This window comes from Acartia tonsa, chromosome 11, assembly GCF_053477335.1.
Source record: "Acartia tonsa isolate MP-2025a chromosome 11, ASM5347733v1, whole genome shotgun sequence".
In the NCBI taxonomy this organism is placed as follows: domain Eukaryota; kingdom Metazoa; phylum Arthropoda; class Copepoda; order Calanoida; family Acartiidae; genus Acartia; species Acartia tonsa.
The window spans coordinates 3,364,575-3,384,977 of NC_137270.1; the positions used below are offsets into that span (position 1 = coordinate 3,364,575).

Sequence of the window (20,403 nt, forward strand, 5' to 3'; positions counted from 1 at the left end):
TCATTATTTTATATTTGGCTTTATGGTCATATATTCCTGACTGATGATAATACCTTACATATTGGTACAGAAAATTTGAGGAAAAAGTATTTCAATTAACATATCACCAAAAAGGTATAAAGATTGACTCACTGTTATTATTTTAGAACATAGATTTTCATTTCTAGTTTATTATCAACTAGCGACTTCGCCCATAGAGGCCTCTAGGGGCACTTTTAGGAGGGGAGAGTTGATTTTTAAAAAAAATTGATGATACATCCACGAGACTACATTTATAGGGCCCTTACATCCTAAAATCCCCCCCCTACAGTAATGGATATGGAATACGTGGATATTATGACAGTTTTTTTTTATGTCGTTAATTTAGTTTGATAATATAGTTCTCTAATATTGGTAAAAAAGTTCCTTCATGGTCAGGGGGTGAGGATAAATTTATAGTGGAGGGGGGGGGGGGGTGTATAACGAAATATTATCAAAGTGAGAATAGGTATTTCTCGCATCGTATTATAAACGGCTTTCCGCGGATATAGAAAGTACATGGACCGGCTAAAAAAACTGGTTTTAATCTTATGATTGTACATTTCTATATTCGTAGAAAGCTGGATATAATACGATGCTAGACATAGTTTTTTCGTATGGATGAGAACCGGTTCCTATCCACCGGATTCGAATGAATACGAGAAAGATTTATAAGGGTATCCGAGAATCTATTACAGTATCCACGAATTTTTATATCCATTCTCCTTGCAAACAACCTAGAACCATCACTGAGAAGGTTGCGTGATATTCTTTTCGACATATTTATAAATTAGAATATATTTATCATTCAACAATAGATTCAAACGTATTGGAAAATTTATCGTCTATTTAGGTTGCTGAAGTGGACTTCATTTATTGGACAGTAGGCGAGGAGAGGATGGGGTGAAAAAGGTGGATGGGAAGTATCGTTGTCTTAGTAAGCTGTGGGTATCATTTTATTAGAGTACATGAAAATCTGGTATAACATCGAAATAATTAGATATCGATTAGTTTAATGAATGTAAGGCTTGAACTTTAATCTTAAAAGACAATCAATATAAATGTGCTTTGCTACTTATTCATTAAGAGATATAAGTTTTCCGGAATTTTAATGTAGGGAGTAGATTTGAAATCTGCATCAAATTTTAAGGACCTTTTATAAAATTCGTTTTTTGTAAAATTCTTTATCTAAAAGCGAAAATACATTTTAAGTTAATTAATTTTGACCAATAGGATAGGTGGATTTTAAACTACCTGCGCTCAAATTGGTTGAATGATGTACGACATCCAATCAGAGCGCAGATTTTTTAAATCCACCAATCACAGATGCCAAAATTAATTAACTTAATTTGTATTTCCGCTTTTAGATAAAGAATTATACAAAAAACGAATTTTATAAAAAATCCTTAAAATTTGATGCAGATTTCAAATCTACTCCCTACATTACAATTCAGGAAAACTTATATCTCTTATTATTCATATTGTCATGTTTGTTTTTACTAAACTGAACAAAGATTTCAAGGTTAAGGAAAAGAAAATTCAGAAAGTCAAACAATTTTTTTTCTTTAATATTTGCTTAAACATTCTACATAGTATACATATTAAATTATACAAAAAAATACACAATTTCATCACATATACATTTTATTATATAGGGTCATGACTCATATTACAGTTTACATACACTATTAAACATATTTATTGCTATTTTTATTAATATTAATACAATTCATAGTAAAACTATAAATACATAGAACTAAATACCTTGGGTCTCAGTTTAATGAAAGGTAATAGCTCCACATGGTACAAAAAATCCAGAAACTGAACATTTTAATATTTTAAAGATTTTAATATTAAAAGATGATATCTCTCCTCATATCACCCTTTATATTAACATGTATTAATTTTTATGTATTAAGTTTTAAAAAACGCATAGCTTTAAAAAAAGAATAGAAAACAATATAACAAGGATGACAACATCCATAAGTAGCGAAGCTCAAAAATTATGAATGGATATCGGAAAAAAATGCTATAAAGCAGTTTCATGCAATAAACATTAATGTTGATAAAATAGGGAAATAAGGAAACCTTAAAAATCACGCAACCTTAAAAACCACGAAAATTTTAAAATCTAGGAATCGATCTAGCATCGCAATTTATAAACAAATCTTAATGAAACTTGATAAAAATATGTAGAATATGAGCATATTCAATTCCTGATAATTTCAGCCACAAATTATGAATAGGAATCGAGTAAACCATAGAAATCCTAAAAATCTAGGAATCGATCTAGCACCCCAACTAATAAAAAAATCGTAATAAAACTTAAAGAAAATATGTAGAATGTAAATTTAAACAATCCCTGAAAATTTCAGCCCATTATCTTAAAAAGGAGTTGAGAAAATTACAAAAACATGAAAATCTAGGAATCGATCTAGCACCCCAAACAACAGACAGATGGACAAAATAATGTAAAGATTAGATGGGCATATGTTATAAGAATCTTCACTAAAAATTTCAGCTGTCTATCTTTTTTAGGAGCCGAGAAAATCACGTTTCCCCCACTTTGTCTCAGACGGACAGACGGACAGACGGACGGACAGACGGACAGACGGACGGACATTTCGAATTATAGAGTAGCTTCGCTACTAAAAACATCGACAGAGCTGAGGTAAAACTACTTCTAATTGACTCTGGAAAGGTTTAAAACTAATTTGGGGGAAGGTCCCACCCTCCCAAGAGAAAAAGCCCTTCATTTTCATTTTAAACAAAATATAAATTTTCTCATTACAAATAGAAAAAAGTGAAAATAAATGAAAATCTAGAAAATTAATTGTGCTGTTTTAATGACAATAACAATCTGTCCACGGTGTGCTTTATAACTAAAAAAGTTGGAGGTATATAGTAATAGTTATTTAATTGCATAGTATAATAATTTTGCTAGATCCAAGGGACCGAAGGCCAAAGCCAGCAAAACTGGTATTAATTATATTTTAATATTCATCAAAAATATTCTGTTATAAGAAGCTATACATGATTTTTCAGTATGGCTGAGCAGAGGCGTCCAAGCTTTTTTTTTTTGGGGGGGGGAGGAGGTAAAATGGCGCGCGAAGCGCTCCGCAAATTTTTTTTACCCCCCCCTAAATTCGTTTGGGAGGGGGGGGGGTAATCCCCTTTTTACCCACCCCCCTTTGGACGTCTGGACTGGTTTTAATCCAGAAGATATTAGTCGGTTTGGAAGCCATACTGGAAAAAATGATTACAACCCAAAAACTTCAATAAATTTCTTGAAACATAACTAAAATGATTATTAGATTATTTGGTTTCACAAAAAGAAAAAAAAACTATTAAGAGCAATATAAAAGTGAAATTACGATGAAAAAAATAATTTAATCATTTGAAACATATCAAGTAAAATACTAATTATTTATCGCATCGTATTATAGACAGCTTTCCGCTGATATTAAAATAAAAAAATAAGATTAAAACTAATTTTAAAAGGCCGATGGCCCTGGCTAACAAAAAAAGGTATTGATTTTATGTTTTTTTTTATAATATTCGTGTAAAATTGTCTGTAATACGATGCTATACAATACTTTTTTCAGTATGGCTGAGAACTGGTTCTAATCCAGCGGATATTAATCGGTTTCGAAGCCATACTGGAAAAGATATAAAAATAGTCAACATGATTTTACAAATTAATATCAGCACGGCAGGAAATCTCTTTTGCAGTCTCTGTGTGTCTAAAAAAGAACAATTATGACAACAGTAACGAAAACAAGACTTTTAACATAAAATAAATAATAATATTAGGATCAACTGCAGTTTACGGTAAAATATTCCTGGTAACGAATATTTACAAAAATCTATGAATTTTAAAGGCTGCTAGCTGCCAAACGGCTGAACGTATAGATCATACCCGCACACCATTTTAAGCAGCATAAGAAGGCCTACAAATAATCTGGAATAGCCAAGTTCCAATGATGCACAGGGAAAGCTTCACTGAAGAAAAAAAGCGTAAAATAGGTATTTTTCGCGCATTTCTCTGCACTGCGAGATAATTATACATTATTGATTTATGGCTATTCCAGATTATTTGTAGGCCTTCTTACGCCGCTTACAACAGTTTGCAGGCATATTCTGTACGTTCAGCCGTTTGGCAGCTAGCAGCCTTCACAATTCATAGATTTTTGTAAATATTCGTTGCCAGAAATATTTTACCGTGAACTGTAGTTGATCCTAATATCATGTTTACATAGAGAAAGAGAGTGTTTTTTATTTAATTGAACTCTCCCTCCTAGGAAATTTTAAGAATTTGAAATGGGTCAAATTAGAATCTACATTAGTATACAAAACATTTTATTGGTCAGTGAGGCAAGCGGATACTTAAAGATGCTAGAGTTTATACGCTGCCTAGACATTGCTATACAAAGTTTGAAATAAATAGGACAATTCTAACATTTCTAAATTAACGACGGTCATCTACAGATAGACCCAAATTATACAAAAACTTCGCTTTTAAAAAGATATTTTCACAAGCTTCAGAAAAAAGTGAAAATAATACAGAAACCATTTAAAAAAAAGAATAATTAAATACAATTCAAAGAATAATACCTTTAGAATTTAACAAATGTTACAGCACAACCAACCACTGTGTTTCAATTTAAATATATTTCTAATGCAGAAAATCTTCATTTTTCGCACCATCATTAAATTCAATATTTTCCTCCTCCTGTTATTATAAAGCAAAGAATAGATGAATAGTTAAGATTTAATATTAAGATTAATGTGTCCCTACGCAGTGATCTGAAGGATAAGACAATGGTCGATTAATTGATGTACATACCCAATAATGATAAACATAAAATTACCCCTTATCTAGATTACAATTAGTGGTTAGAACGTTAGAACACTCATCTCAATGAACCAACCAATCAAAATTCAACAAAGTCCCCTAAATTGTTAGGCCAATGAATAAGAAAACGTTTTTATAAAACTTTGGGGACTAGTGTAATAAATACTTCAATGTCCTCTACCTGGTACCTACGTCCTTCCAACTATACTTGATAGAAATGTACAATAGAACTTCAAAGTGTTAGGTAAACTTCTTTTGTAAAAGCTAAAAGGTTATAAAAAAAGTTTTAAAATAACAAGGATTACAAAATTTGGGAAGGGTTAGCCAAAAATGTACCTTATATTTTTATGCCTTTTTAACTTATTCCACCCTGGGATAAGGGATGGGAACGTAAGAAAATATTATTCCAGGCCTATTTTCCAACTAGGCCTAAAAAAACAGTTTCGGGATGACGCAGTAGTTTGATTTGAAAACTATGAACAATGATGAAATAGCTAATATATGAATGCATAGAAAAAAAGAATAGAATAGAATTCAGGTAGTTAATTCCACCTAGCATAAAATATAATAAAAACTTTTCAAAGAACCAATATGTTAGTGGCTTTAAGTAGAATCCCGTTAAGATGGTCATTACTTCGCCAACCCCCCCCCCGCCCCATTTAAAAAAAAGTTTTTTTTTTAGATTGTTAAATCTGATTTATTTTCAAACATTTTAAGGGGGGATCTACTTCATCCCAAAATTTGTATATAGAAATAAACACCACTTTAGCCCCCCAGCTTTAATAAATAAATTAAGTAGAATTGAATAAGTACATGGGCTACATTCTATTAACTAATTGTTCCATAGCATTCATATAAATTAAGAATTTTAAAAAAATTAATTTTTCGTTAAAAATTAACAGAAAAGTTCAATTAAGTGTGCAATAATTTTTACCAAAATTAATGAAATTTTTTTAAACAAAACACAGTACACTTTTATTTACATATTGAACTAGTTTTTTATTTGTAATCATTTAGGTGGGTTATAAAATGTTGAATCCTACTCAGTCTTCAAAAAACGATCTCTCTGTTTATGTTTTGCTATATGGACATTTATTAATGTGTAGATTTAATAATAAATTGATGTGATTGAACGTTGTCTATTGTTGTCATTCTTATAGCAGAAAATTTCCATTGTTTTTATACAGAAATTTATTTTTGCTTGAATTAATTTAGCCAATAAGGAACTGGAGGAATTGTCGGTTATTAATTAATTGGTTAATGCTAAAAGCAAGTTTCAGGCTATTGGATATTGGACTACAGCCAATAAGGAACTGGAGGAAATGAGTTGATTTTATAGGCAAAAAAGAAAAGTTGCCCCATCACTTTAAAAAGGAGGCTGAGACCTAATTTTTGGTCAGGTTTCCCATCCCTTATCCCTGATTCCAACACAATTAATCAATTTCTAAGGTATTTTTTCATCATTTGTATGACCCTTGGAACCTCCAAAACAGTAGTCTCTAGTTGTTTTTGGCTAAAAGAATTAAAATAGTTGTTTATTGCATCATATTATAAACAGTTTTCCAACAGCTTGCGTCGAAAAATATCTGTAATAAAATACATGATTTTTCAGTATAGCTGAGAACTGGTTCTAATCCAGTGGATATTAATCGGTTTCGAAGCTATACTGGAAAATTTTATCTTATCATTAAACCTTTTTGAATAGTTTTGCTTGGTTGGTTCATTTAGTTGAATGTCCAACCGTTTCAACAACTTATTGTAATAAACAGATGGGTTTATTTTGTGTATCAACATAGGTAATATACATAATTTTATCGGCCAGTGTCTTGTCCCTTTAGATCTCAGACTTTCTAACCTTTAATGAATGGCAATCACTGGGAATCTTTGATCTAATCTGCCCTGTTAATTAATCTATCAGAGTCCAATTTTAAAATTTTAACATCTATTTTTTAATCTATTCCTTTGAGTTTGGGTTTATAAAGGAAAATCCACGCTTTGGCTTCTTTTCTTTATCTAACAACAGTTTCGTGTATGCATTGCGCCTCTTTTCCTGTTGGTTTATATTGGTCAATCAATTCCAAAAAACTTTTTATAGATAAAAATAAGAATGTCTTAAACTACTTAACCTATTACAGAACCTGTAACTAACATTATAATTTTTTGTATCCTATTATTTAAATCATTTATGACACACAGTTTATTTAAAAACATGTTATATAATTTTTAGCCAAAATTCCACCATAAGTTGATCATCTAAAATAAATACATGCTTACAAACTAGATTTTTCTTTAGAATGACCAAAACAAATTTTATAATATAATACTATTTAAACTAACTAGCGGCTTCACCCCCTAGAGGCCTCTAGAGGCACTTGAGGATGGGAGATTTTAATCCCAAAATGCTTCTTTTGGGGGTGTGTGAAAGGGGGGTCGACCTCCCCCCAATCTCATTTTTTTTTTGGGGGGGGGGAGGGATTTTTTTCTAGGGGCGATTTCTCTTAGGAGCGTGGTGGTACCCTCCCCAAAAATAGTTATAAACCTCCTCCGGATTATGTGAAGCTACCCTTTTAAGGAGGACCCAATCGGTTTAGCGGTTAGCGAGATCCTTCGGTACAAATTAACAGACATAAATCGTTTTACTTTGTATTATAGATGGCTACGCCCCTAAAGGCGTCCGGTGGCACTTGAGGGGGAGAGAGGGAAGTTGACCCTTTCACTGTGAAATTTTTTTCTCTTAGGATGGTGGTTGTGTTACTCTCCCACAAAATATTTATATTCCTTCTCAGGACCTAGGAAAAGCTACATTGTAAAGGAGAATCATATAGATTTATCAGTAAACAGGATCATACAGTACAACTACACATTGACAGAAACACAAACAGACACACAGTTAGGACATAATGTTACTTTTATATATGGATAATAAAGCTAGATACTAATTATCAGAGTTGATTGAAACCTTCCTGCTTAGGATATAAAGGTTTAATGAAGGAAAAAACCCTTTTTTCTTCGTTTTCAAAATTAGGTTTGATAAATGAAAACCCACGTTTTTCTTCATTTTCAAAATTAGGTTTGATAAATGAAAACCCGCGTTTTTCTTCGTTTTCAAAATTAGGTTTGATAAATGAAAACCCGCGCTTTTCTTCCTTATCAAAGTTGGGTTTTATAAATGAAAACCCGCGTTTTTCTCCGCTTTTAAAATCTGGCTTTATAAAAGAAAATCCGCGCTTTTCTTCCTTATCAAAGTTGGGTTTTATAAAGGAAAATCCGCGTTTTGTTTCGCTTTTAAAATCTGGTTTTATGAAGGAAAATCCGCGCTTTTCTTCAATGTCAAAGTTGGGCTTGATGAATGAGAAGCCACGCTTCATAAGTTTGGACATGGTGGGCTTCCAGTCTTGCTGTTCACCAAGCTAGAATAATGGATAAATTTTAACTTGGAGTTGCACCAGATTGCATGCCATTTTCTCTAATGAGATAAAACTCGCAGCGGGCTAAATTAACTATACTCCCATCCACTACCTCACCTTTATCCCATCTCCTTCCCTCCTCCTGGATGAACGATTTGACCAACAAATCATGTCCATATTAATTTGATGACAAATTTCCCCCCTGTCAATAAATCCATTTCTATATCCATTTCTAGAATTAAATGACGGTCAAGCATGTACAAAAATAAAATCGACAGACCCACCTCCTGTTGCTTTTTATATGATACACAGTGTGAGAGATTCGAACCTATCACCACCCACCAACAAAAAAATCCTACCTTCATAGTATGCAACATCTTCGGATTGATTATTGTCCAGCCCTGCTTCTCTAGAAGATGGATCAGCTTATTGGGGAGGAAAGTACGTCCATAAAAGATATGCGGCTCATCACCATTTTCAGTATCAGCGAATGAATAACGGCGCTTTGCTTGAGTTTTACCTTATTAATTATATAATAGTTACATATCGCACCGTATTATAGACAGATATTCGCGGTTTTAAAAATGAAAATTATAAGATGAAAACCAGCTTTGTTAACCTCGTGAAGGCCCGGGCTATTAAAACTGGTATTTATTTTGTTATTCCAGCTAAATTTCTGTTATAAGATGCTATACATGATTTTTAAGAATGGCGGTTAACAAGTTCTAATCCAGCGGATATTAGTCGGGTTTTAAATCCATACTGGAAAAATAGAGATAGTTCTTTTGAAGACATGATTTAACTCTCATTTTTTTGTGTTAAATTTCAAAAAAGGACTTTGTGTGGTAATACGACACCCAGACGGACAGGCCGTTTACAGAGTTGCTTCGCTGTGACTTATGATAACAAACCCCCTGCACTAATCTTATTATATCACCATCTATCTCATGACCGCTGTTGACCCCGCAACCCAGCGGTCAAACTGGCCTGCCTAAATGTGGGGAGGGGACTCAAACATGCAACTATCACGCGTCCCTCACGCGCTTATATAACCGGGAGGCGTTGCCTCCCCTTTTACCACCGCTGCCCCCACAGCCTGTCTACCGCCGGAACTAAGCCCTAGCGCCCCACACCCCCTTCAAACCTAACCATTGTTATAATCCGTTGTATATATATAGTAAACATAACTTGTAAATATTATTCAGTTTAAATATATAATTTCTGTATGCTTGAATCCTGCTTGTTTATTTTGGTAGAATAAATAAAGGCTAGGGCTCGTTGAATCCGAACTCGTTACCCTGTGGGCCGAGAACGCTCGGCTTACCAGAACTTGGTGTCAGCGTGTTTCAATCGAGCCTTACAGAAACTAGCCTATTCTACCTCTGATTGGACCCTTTGGCAAGTAAGGGGACAATCAGCCGCCAACTGACCCGTGAGACGGCCTTTTTTTAGGTCGAATTTCCATCATTTTGAACGCAATATGTGGGCCTCTGGCCTACGGCAAGCAGATTTAGCCTGCTAAAAGCGCCAGTTAAGACGCTTTTTCCGTGCCGTGTAGGAGTAGCGCTAGGTGCGCAGCCACGGCAATCGGATAATTTAGCTCAGACGGCTACAGAACTGAGTCTAAATTGGCAAGTGTAGCTGGGACAAGCCCCAGGACACCCAGGCCAAACCTACGAGACAGACAGCTGGGTGCTGGTCTCCCTAAGAAGGCAATGTGTGGCTGCGAAGCTTCAGCACACAAGTAAGCCCTACCACTGCGACGGATAGCAGATTTTGAGCCACAGGCACGGCAGGACGGGACATTCCCTGCCGCTGCCTCCCAGGATTCGAACCCGAGGCGCTGCAGGACGGGCCATTCCCTGCCGCCATTTTCGGGATTCGAACCAGCGGCGCTGTAGGACGGGTCATTCCCTACCGCCGTCACCCCTCTGAACCTTGCAGGACGGACATTCCCTGCTGCCAGTGCTTCCAGAATCACACCTAGAGCTCCTAGTGATAACAACACATAAGTGTGTATAAATGTCAACCAAGTGATAAAAATAAATATAAAATTGTTGACCCAGTGATAATTAATAAGCTCTAGTGATTCGAAGCTACAGCCTAAGCCACCATGGTAAGCGATACCACCATAGCTGCGGTTCGGCCACCACCAAAGTTTCTGCCAACCCCAGCCGAACGAGAGGCCCCCTTGTCTCAAGGGCAGGACCTCCACTTCCCCTGCCATGTCAGGGTGAGGTTTCCTACTCCTGACCCTGCCCAGCATGTACAGGTTGATGCCATGATCGATTCTGGCAACCGTGTACCAGGGTCTGCTGTAATTTCTGAGCACCTCATGCACGCGATGGGCGTGCAACGCATGTTGATTCCGGACAACACCCAAATCCTGACTGCTAATGAGGAAGGCCAGCCCCTCCAGGTAATAGGAAAGTTAAAAGAGTTATATATGGCAGTCTCACACACTCTTATACTCCATCTATACCACGTGACTGTGGTCCGGAACCTCTCACACCCTCTGAACCTAGGAGGGTATTTTCTCAAGGAGTTCGGAACTAGGCTCTGTTTCGACATGCAACCACCTTGCTTGTGGGTGCGTGGGGAGTTTATCCCACTCCGTGGCGTCCCCATTGACCGGGAGACAGCCGAGAGAGAGCTAAGTTATGAGGGGCCTCTGCCAGGCCCCCTGCCTGAGCAGCCGCGTGTGGTTGAGAAAGGCACACACTGGGTGGACGCTGAGCTCAACGCACACAAGGGAGCTAACCTGCTAGCCATGGGGTTGCCCCCAGTGCCCAGGGTGCCGAGGGAGAGCCTGCCAACAACGTTCCCTGAGATTGCCAGCCCTCCAGAACCAATCTTCTCCGCCGACACCTTTATCAACGGCCAGCCGTGTCCACCTGGCCCCCTCTACCTGGGACCTCCAGCCAGTCCACCAGCCAAGCCCGAGTCCAGACCCGTCAAGTCGCGGTCTGATGTACCCGGAGCCACACTCAACTCTCAGGCCTCAGCCTCTCCCGGCGCCGTGCCCGTCAAGTCGCGGCCGGCTGCCTCCGGAACCATGCATGGCTCCGCTACCTCAGCCTCTCCGAGCGCCGAGCCCGTCAAGTCGCGGCCGGACGCCCACGGAGCCAAAGCTGGACCCAGCACTTTGGCCTCTCCCAGCGCCGAGCCCGTCAAATCGTGGCCGGACGCCCTCGGAGCCACACCTGGCTCCGACACGTCAGCCCCTCCAGAAGCCGAGCCCGTCAAGTCGCGGCCGGTGGGTCCCGGAGCCAAAGCTGACCCCGCACCAGCCACGTATAGGCTAAGCGCTGTCACCCCAACTGATGGCCAGCCACCCCAGCTCCGCACAGCCAAGCGGGTGGTCCTGCCTGGCCGCGGGGTCATGGCGGTCCCTGTTGAGCTAGTAGGCCATCGCACCAAGGATGCCATCCAACTAGCTGCCCCAGAACAGAGGTTTGGGGAGGATCTTGTTATCCCAGAGGGCCTGTATGCCCACAGGCCTGGCTCCGCCACTGTGTTTAGAGTACTGGTGGTCAATGAAGGGGAGATGCCCCTCTTGCTGGATGCTGGCCTCCCAGTGGCTGGGGAGCTGGTCAAACCTGACATTCTAGAGGTCTCTGATACGCCTCCCCTGCGTCTCCACTCGTTCCAAGAACCTGCTGAGCCTCCAGAAATGCAGGAGTTGTGGGAGGCCCTGGAGATGGAAGACAATGAGTTCCTACGCAAGGACCCCTTGCTACAGAGCCCTCAACAAGTGCCTGGAACTGGACAGCTACCCCCTGCCTAGGATCCAGCAGTTGGTGGAACGAGCTGGCGGGCACCGTGTCTACAGTGCTTTAGACGCGGTGGCCGCATACTACACCATCCGTGTGTCCGAGGACAGCCGGCCCTGCACCGCCTTCACCACCCCCAGGGGCTTGTATCAATGGAAAAGGATGCCCTTTGGCCTGGCTACGGCACCGTCTGTCTATTCCAGGTTTATTGCAGGGGTCCTAAACCCACTAGGCACAGCCAACCTCCAGTCATACCTTGACGACGTCCTGACCTTCCACCAGGATACCTGGGCCCACCTGGCCAGGCTCCGAGAGGTCTTGGAAGCCCACCGCAGGGGAGGGATCTGCCTCAAGCCAGCCAAGACCAAGCTGTTCCGATCCAAGGTGGATTATCTGGGCCACACCCTCAGCCGTGAGGGGATAGCCATGCAGGAGGACTATATTGACCGTATCTTGGACTGGCCAGCCCCCAGCACCCCCAAGGATTTGCTGGCGCTGCTGGGGTTCTTTGGATACTACCGCCTGTTCATCCCAGAGTATGCAGACCTCACCTACGAGATGAATCGGCAGAAGACGGCCAAGACCCTAACCTGGACGCCTGAGATGGAAGCCCAGCTGCTGCAACTCAAGGACAAGTTCCGCAAGGCCCCCATCCGAGCGCCGCCCAGGTTTGATTTGCCAGCGGTGTTCCAGCTCACCACAGACTTCAGCAGCCGCGCCATCTCTGCCATACTGAGTCAATGTCAGGATGGCAAGGAGAGGCTGATTGCCGCCGTGGGGCGCAAGACAACCGACCCTGAGACGCGCTACCCGTCCTGGAAGGGAGAGATGGCCGCCATTATGTATGGGATCCGAAAATTCCACGGCATCTTGTCCTACCGCAGCTTCCAGATCAACACTGATTCCTCCGCCTTGCTACAGATGAAATCACTGAACACGTCCACAGGGATGGTGGCCCGCTGGCAGGAGGAGCTAGCGGCCTTAGACTTTACCGTCTGCCACAGGCCTGGCACCCAGAATACCAACGCCGACGCCCTCAGCCGCCGGGAAGATGCCAACATGCCAACGGCTAGCGCCGAAGAATTAGCAGAGCAGGCTGAGTATATCCACAACCTTTGCCAGCTAGGGGAGTCCGCAGCTAGCCGGCCCCCTGCCGCCCGACTGGATCCAGCTAGAGTATTGGAGGCCCAGACACAGGACCCCCTTCTGCTCCGTGTCCGCCAATGGGTGGCTGATGGCAAAGCCCCAACTAAGGCTGAGCTGCGTGGCAAGGAACGAGACGAGCAGCAGTACGCCAGCCGCTTCCCAGCCCTGGGGCTTGACGAGCATGGCTGCCTCACCACCACTGACCAGACTCTGACAGGGGAGAGGACAAGATACCTGCTGCCTTCGGCCCTCCAGCAGGACGCGTTCTTTCTAGCCCATGGGACCCCCATGGCTGGGCACTTTGGGATGGACGCGACTATCGCCCGCGTTGCCATGCACTTCTGGTGGCCCAACCTGGCCCGTGACGTCCGTCTGATGGTACAAACTTGCCCTGAGTGTGTCCAGAAAGTTACCAAGGAGAGACTGAAGCAGGGGATCCACGTGCCCTCCCGCCAGGGGTATCCACAGCAAGTCCTATTCATCGACCTGGTGGGGCCACTGCCAGAGACCCCAGCTGGGAACGGCTACATCCTCACCTGCCAAGATGGGTTCAGCCGGTTTGTCAGCCTCTACGCCATCCCCAACAAGCGCACCCTCACGGTGGCTGAAGCCCTGTTGCACCGCCACCTGGCCACGTTCGGATGCCCCCTGAAGATCCATTCCGACAATGGAATGGAATTTACCGGCCAGGTATTCCAGGAACTGGCCTCCAGGCTTGAGATTGGCCTGACACATCCACCACCCTACAACCCGCAGTCCAACCGAGTGGAGAGGTTTCATAGGACGCTCAACACAGGCATGCGCCTGTTCCTAGACAGAGACGATAACCACTGGGAGCCCCACCTGCCTGCCATCGCCTTCGCATACAACACCAAGGCCTGCAGATCCACTGGCGTGACCCCGTTCCTGGCCTTCTTTGGGAGAGAGGCCAAACTTCCGGTGGACATGGTCCTACGGCTGCCAGAGACCGAATATGCTTCAGTTCCAGCCAACGTCCAAGCTCTCTTGCAGCGCTACTATGCAGTGTATGATGCCATCCAGCAGAAGGAGGAGGGAGCCATCCGGAGGAGCGCGGCAGCTTACGAAGGCACGGCCAAGTATGAGATTGGAGACTTGGTCTGGTACCTGGCCCCCCGCCTGGTGACAGGGAAGGCAGCCAAGATTACCAAGAGATGGACTGGCCCCTGGAAAGTAGTGAGGAAAGCTACAGAAGTCCATTATGTCATCAAACCTGCCTCTCCAGTAGCCAGGATCTCAGAAGTTACCGCGCATGTAGGCCGACTGCGCAAATACACTGGAGATGTGACTGCCCACCAGATCCCAGCAGACATCCAAGTTGATATGGACGGCGACGAGGATGCCACTGAGCTGCCAGTTGGAGCGGCGGCGCCCGCAGCTAGCGACCCAGGACAGCTCCCAGTGCACCAGCCAGCCGCAGCCGCCCCACAGCCTAGCGGCCAGGATCGTGACCCAGTAGAGGAGAACCTGCAGGAGCAGCCCAACGAACCACCGCCGCCGCCGCCCGCTCCAGAGCCACCCAGAGATGCCATCTGGAATCCTGACGCGGACATGGAGAACCTGCCAGCCAGCAGCGAGCCTGTAGGAGAAGAACCAGCCACTGCGATGGAAGAGGCCGCCCCAGAAGATGAAGCTGAAGCCATGTGCCCCCTGCTGATGACAGCCATCCCCATCCGGGTAGGAGCTAGGAGACCAAGCAACCTGAATCAAGCAGGCGCCCCCATGGAGTTCTATGCGCCCTTTGCCATCGTCATTCCCCCCTTAGGAACCACCAGAGTCTGCCTAGGCCTCCGTGTCCAGTTACCAGCCGAGACAGAGCTAATCCTGCAGACGAGGCAAAATTTCCAGCGGCGGGGCTTGGCCGTCGCCAACCCACGCCTAGAAGCCAACCAGGAGCTGACCATGCTGATAACCAACCACAGTCAGACCGAGCAACGAGTGTCCCAGGGAGCCTGTGTAGCCCGAGCTGTCCTCCATCGAGCTGTGCCCCAAGAACTGCCTGTCCTGCGCAGGCATAGGCTGTCGTATCCCCAGGTTCAAGGCCTGGTGGCTCAGGAGCCACGCAACCCTTGAAGGGGAGGTTGTGGTAATACGACACCCAGACGGACAGGCCGTTTACAGAGTTGCTTCGCTGTGACTTATGATAACAAACCCCCTGCACTAATCTTATTATATCACCATCTATCTCATGACCGCTGTTGACCCCGCAACCCAGCGGTCAAACTGGCCTGCCTAAATGTGGGGAGGGGACTCAAACATGCAACTATCACGCGTCCCTCACGCGCTTATATAACCGGGAGGCGTTGCCTCCCCTTTTACCACCGCTGCCCCCACAGCCTGTCTACCGCCGGGAGCTAAGCCCTAGCGCCCCACACCCCCTTCAAACCTAACCATTGTTATAATCCGTTGTATATATATAGTAAACATAACTTGTAAATATTATTCAGTTTAAATATATAATTTCTGTATGCTTGAATCCTGCTTGTTTATTTTGGTAGAATAAATAAAGGCTAGGGCTCGTTGAATCCGAACTCGTTACCCTGTGGGCCGAGAACGCTCGGCTTACCAGATTTGGACCGTTGGGGAAATATTTTGGAAGGTAATCATCCCCCTCCCCCCTTTTGAATCCTCTCACATAGTGGAAATTCCCAAACTAAACCAATACAGTACAATTTTACTAATGCCGCAGATAAAATTAAAACCTTATCAACTGAACCGGGTAAAAAGTACTCATTACCTAATGGTTTGTTGTGGACAATTCTGTTGACAAAAGAAAACCCGCGTTTAGGTTGAATAAAAGAAAATCCTCTCTTTACTGCTTCATGATTGTAAACATCCAAATCATTTTGGCTGATGTCTTCAATATCTTTGTTTTCAACTTCAAGATCCAGAATATCTTTGGTTTCTTCATTGTTTTCAAATGCTTTTTCATTGGTATAATCAAGGTCATCTAATCTGTCATCATTATCAATTTTGTTAGACTGTTCAGCAAGAATATCACCAGGAGCCTAAATTAAGCCATAAAATAAAAAATATTAAAAAAAGAAGTTCAGTTATTTTGATAAGTTTAATTGTTGTCTGTGTGTTAGTACCGAAGGATCTCGCTAACCGCTGAACCGATCAGGTTCTCCTTTACAGGGTAGCTTCAAATAAGTCCTATAAAATAACTATTTTGGGGGAGGGTACCACAACCCTCCCAAAAGAAATACCCCTAGAAAAAATCACCCCCCCCAATTTTTTAATTTATTTTTTAAACTAAAATCTAAAATGAGGGGGGTCACCCCCCCAAAATTTTAAAAAATATCTAAAATAAAAAAATTGGTTAACAAATTAAACTCCCATCTCCTCAAGTGCTCCTAGAGGCCTCTAGGGGGCGTAGCCGCTAGAATAATATAAATGAATGGGAAATAATATAATGTTTTGTATAAATAATTAGGGTTTTTACAAAAAGTGTCAATTGAGCACTGACCCTCCCCCCTCCATTTAGTTTGGAAATAAATTTAAAATATGGAGGATATGGGGGAATAACTTCTTTTTCTGTCTCACCACTTCAAAATGCCCTAACTCTGCAAGGTCAATACATGCATTGCACCAACCCTGTGGGGCTACCAGTACCCAGTATCCAATATTTTCAATTTATTTCAAAATTAGGAACACAGTAATAGTGTCTGACTGATTATGACGTAACAAAAAAAATTAGCCAATGAGAGGCCACTATAAATTTTACCATTGGTCAATAGCGGCCTCTCATTGGCTAATTTTTTTTGTTACGTCATAATCAGTCAGACACTATTACTGTGTTCAAAATTAGGGAACGGAGATCAGTGTTCAGCAGATTAATTCATAGGAAAATGGCAAGTCATTATTTTCCACAATGGGTTCGAAACCGATCAATATCCGCTGGATTATTACTGAATACTGATGCCTCGTATGACAGACAATTTTCATAAATAATATAAAAAAAGTTATTATATTAATACCAGTTTTGTAAGCATGAGCCTTCGGACTAACAAAACTAGTTTAAATCTTATAATTTTTCATTTCCTATCCGCGGAACTATGTCTATAATACGATGCAATTTACCTGAAGATAATAAGTCTTTGCCAAACTCCTATTGATATATTCAAATTCACTTTATGATTTTTAGTAAAGAAGCTACTCTATAATTCGCGTTGAATTCACGTTATAGAGAAAATAAAGGGAGGGGTAGGTTGTGTTAAAATTCCGTAAAGTTGTGATTCTGAAACTCTTTCCAATAATTTTCTTTATAATTGTAAATTTTGTTCTTATTGTCAGTTTGACATTAGCGAAGCATTCGATGATTTTTTGGGTTTTTAAATAACATAAGGAATACACATATTTTGTGAATATTATCGTTCTACTCATGTTTTTATGCCTTAAAACACCTAACCTCTCCCTTTATTTATTTTTAGAAAGGTTTTTTTATGATGTCTATTTATACTATCTCTTTCTTTTTTAAATCTAAAACTTATATGATTTAATCTGAATGAGAATATTCCTTGATAACAGAGAACAACATAGTATGATGGTTGTGCCTAAAATATATTTTTCTTTATTTCACCTTTGATTACTAACTGTAATCTGGTAATTGATATAGGATATACACGGATATATTAAAAGGGGAAAATCTAATGTAAATGTAGGTTGCTAATATAAACCTCAATTACTGGTCAGTTTGTTGATCTAGTAGAATAGGAGTGAGACAGAGATCCTGTTACTTTATATAAGCTAGAGCCACAAGTTGAAAATGGGGCCAGAGCAGAAGCGAAGCTGCCTAAAAAACTGGCATAACTGGCAGAAGGAATTAATTTTTAAGAGTACAGATACTAAAACTATTGGATCCTTCGACAATTTATCAAATTATTATGAATATGAAATTGTTTAATTTTCATCCCAAAGTATTATATTCTTACACACGTCATTTTGATTTTTATAAAGTATACAAATTTTTATTTTTTTGTTCACTTCAAACACTTGAAGTTATGTATAGTAACAAGGAAGACAAAATCCATATGTAATGGAGCACAAATAATCATGGATGGTAATACTGACGAAGTGAATTAAAGAGCGGTGGATTCTTTAAAAAAATTGCCTCACGAAAATCAGTGAGGCTCGCTAAAGATTTAGAGGGGATAATTTTGTCATACTAAAACTTTAGTAAGGCAAAAGTTTTTTTTTAAAGAATTCACCTCAGATGTTTATTAGAGGAAAAAAATACAAAAATTACAATCCCATAAAGACAGCCTATAAATTTCTAGTAAGAAAAATACATTTCCCCCATAGCGTAACGGACTCATGGACGAACTGACGGATGGATGGACTAACGAACATGAAGTGAAATATAGAATAGCCTTGCTACTAAAAACAGATACCTGTGCATTTTTGAAATTTCATCAGATTTTCTAAATATACAAAGTTTATTATTTAGGATTCTTATTATTCATTTTTAGAATGTTTTTATATGCAAAATAGTTATTTATAGCATCGTATTATAGACAGCTTTCTGTGGATATTAAAATGAAAAGATTAAGACCAGTTTTGTTAGATTTTTAATTTAATATTCGTGGAAAATTATCCATAATACGATTCTATACATGATTTTGAAGTATGACTGAGAACCGGTTCTAATCCAGCGGATATTAATCGGTTGCATTATTAATCGTTAATTAACAGGGCTCGACAGCCGCCTGTATGCCTGAAGGAAATCAACCATTTATAATGTTAAAAATTTAGCTGGAAGATCAAACTTTTTCAAAGCATCCCAAATGGGTTTAAATTTGAGATTTTGTCGAGGCTGTTGCTCTGCGTTGTAGAGCCCTATTAATAACTATTTTGTTAGCCCTATGAGGTAAAAAGCCTAAGTCAACTTAAATGAAACAAAGCTGAATTATCTAAAATTTCAATATAACTTTACGTTGTATAAAGATAATCATTAAATAGCTATTCAAAATAAATTTCCAATTGTCTATTTTCACAGATTTACATGAATATAAAATTTTCTTCTTACAATAAATATTTTGCCTTAAACTTTTCCTCTAGTTAAATAAGATAATTGATATGCATTTTATTAATTTCATTGAAGTTTTGTTGATAATAACTAAATGTTTATTTCTACACCTGCAAAAATTTTTAAAAAATCAAATATTTTTTACTGGTGAATAATCTCAGAGGCAAAAAAGTTTTTTTTTATGCAAACAAGTATGACAACATCCATAAAAGCGAAGCTCTAAAATTAGACGGAAGTACAACAGAACATTAACACTTGTAGATTGTCAGAACGTATTAAGCAAGAATAATAATTTTGAAGTCTAAACAAAATTGTATATGAATTTGATGAAATATTATGTAAATACAGAATACTCGTTAAGGACATACTGAGGACTTGATTGTCAAGATGTTTCGCTTATACCTTGCTGTTCTAGAAATAAATATTCTAATAGTCAGATGAATAGAATAATAATATCATACAAAAAATGTAAGCAAAAAATTAGCATGTTGCAAATGCACCTATGAACTTTCTCGTATCGATTAAAAATTGCTACGTTTTCTAAATCATACCTAACTGTTATTAGAATCTGAATGCAAAGTTTAAAGTCTATAGGACAATTATAACATGCTTCAAGTAACAATAATAGCTAACCGTTATGTACGTAATGTACTACAGATCCCAAGTAAGAAAATATTACCTTCCTAGCCAAAGGATTTAGAAATTGTGACATCTCATGCGAGAAATTCCGTCATTTTATCCCACACACAAAATTAAAGTGTTAATACGAGTCTGCAAATCTGCATCTTTAGCATCTTAAAGTGAAAAGGCTTCTTCTGGCTGTTGGGCAGGTGAAAAAGTTTGATTTTCAAATATTATGAGTAGCGAATTAAAAAATTAAATATTGATACCATTTCGTTTTCTTGTTCATTTCAAAATATTTAAAACAATTTCCTATAATAAGAACCAACCCTCCCCCCCTCTCACACCTCTCTGAGGCATGGAGGCAAGTTATTATTCTCCCCTCCCCCATCTTATTTTTACTAATTTCTTGAGGGCAATTTTTCAGTCCAATATCTTATTTAGGGCAAAAGCAAAGTCAGGGATCTAAAGGGATAAGACAATGGCTGATAAAATTACCCTTTCTGTAGATAACAATCAGCAGTTGAAACATTTAGA

General features: G+C 40.2%; 1 protein-coding gene across 1 annotated transcript; it reads right to left on the reverse strand.

Moving 5' to 3' along the window:
* Positions 1 to 1,617: 1,617 nt before the first annotated feature.
* Positions 1,618 to 18,648, reverse strand: LOC145332037 (uncharacterized). Its single transcript, XM_080176945.1, has 9 exons — positions 18,611 to 18,648; positions 17,735 to 17,773; positions 17,301 to 17,326; positions 15,955 to 16,225; positions 8,640 to 8,800; positions 7,834 to 8,283; positions 6,832 to 6,920; positions 4,633 to 4,748; positions 1,618 to 3,761 (listed from the first exon to the last, which is right to left on the reverse strand). Exons 1-8 carry the CDS (start codon positions 18,630 to 18,632, stop codon positions 4,694 to 4,696), a joined length of 1,113 nt encoding a protein of 370 aa, XP_080033071.1. The 5' UTR covers positions 18,633 to 18,648; the 3' UTR covers positions 1,618 to 3,761; positions 4,633 to 4,693.
* Positions 18,649 to 20,403: the final 1,755 nt, after the last annotated feature.

What these genes read in the sequence shown, in the direction of transcription:
- LOC145332037 (XM_080176945.1), bottom strand. Translation starts at nt 18,632, where the DNA reads ATGAAATTTCAAAAATGCACAG. An exon ending in CAAAGACTTATTATCTTCAG is followed by an intron (nt 16,226 to 17,300) that starts GTAAATTGCATC and finishes GGCTTAATTTAG; the next exon opens with GCTCCTGGTGATATTCTTGC. An exon ending in AGATGTTGCATACTATGAAG is followed by an intron (nt 8,284 to 8,639) that starts GTAGGATTTTTT and finishes CCATTATTCTAG; the next exon opens with CTTGGTGAACAGCAAGACTG.